Raw genomic sequence first — 438 nt, 5'->3', positions numbered from 1 at the left:
GTTATGATTTAGGGTTTAAGGTTTGGGGTTTGCCCCAAGGGTTTGGGGTCTGTGTTTAGGGTTTAGGGTTTAGGGATTAGGGTTTGCGCCGAGGGCTTAGGCTTTGCGTATTCGTACAGGTAGAGGAGTACCGACGAAGCGAAACTGGTCCCCCAGCGGACAGCCCTGACAATCAGCTCGACGCTGTGATTGGCCGTAAGCAGGGTTTGGGGTTTAGGGTTTAGGGTTTAGGGTTTGTTGTTCACCCTCTGAACACCCAACGCCCTAAACCCTAAACTGTACGCGCTGATGATGATTTGGACGGCGCAGTCATAGCCGGAGGTTCAAGGCCGAGGTTTCGAGTTTGGGGTTAGCTCAGCCTGCATGCCAGGGTTTAGGGTTTAGGGTTTAGCGTTTAGGGTTTAGGGTTTGTGTGCAGAGTACTGGGAGTCAATCGCC

The 438-nt window shown here is 52.5% G+C and overlaps 1 protein-coding gene across 1 annotated transcript in view; it reads left to right on the top strand.

Moving 5' to 3' along the window:
* EMH_0005340 (oxysterol-binding protein, putative) overlaps positions 1-438 on the top strand; it is a gene marked incomplete at both ends in the record, with an annotated part of 12,791 nt that overhangs the window by 11,680 nt on the left and 673 nt on the right. Inside the window, 1 exon segment of the mRNA XM_013497169.1 lies at positions 120-195. Within this exon segment, the coding sequence (XP_013352623.1) occupies positions 120-195 (76 nt within the window).

The sequence above is a fragment of the Eimeria mitis genome, genomic scaffold (assembly GCF_000499745.2).
Source record: "Eimeria mitis Houghton genomic scaffold, Emh_scaff251, whole genome shotgun sequence".
Lineage (NCBI taxonomy): Eukaryota > Apicomplexa > Conoidasida > Eucoccidiorida > Eimeriidae > Eimeria > Eimeria mitis.
Note: the sequence above shows the minus strand (reverse complement) of the source record. Positions and strands in the feature narration are given on the sequence as shown.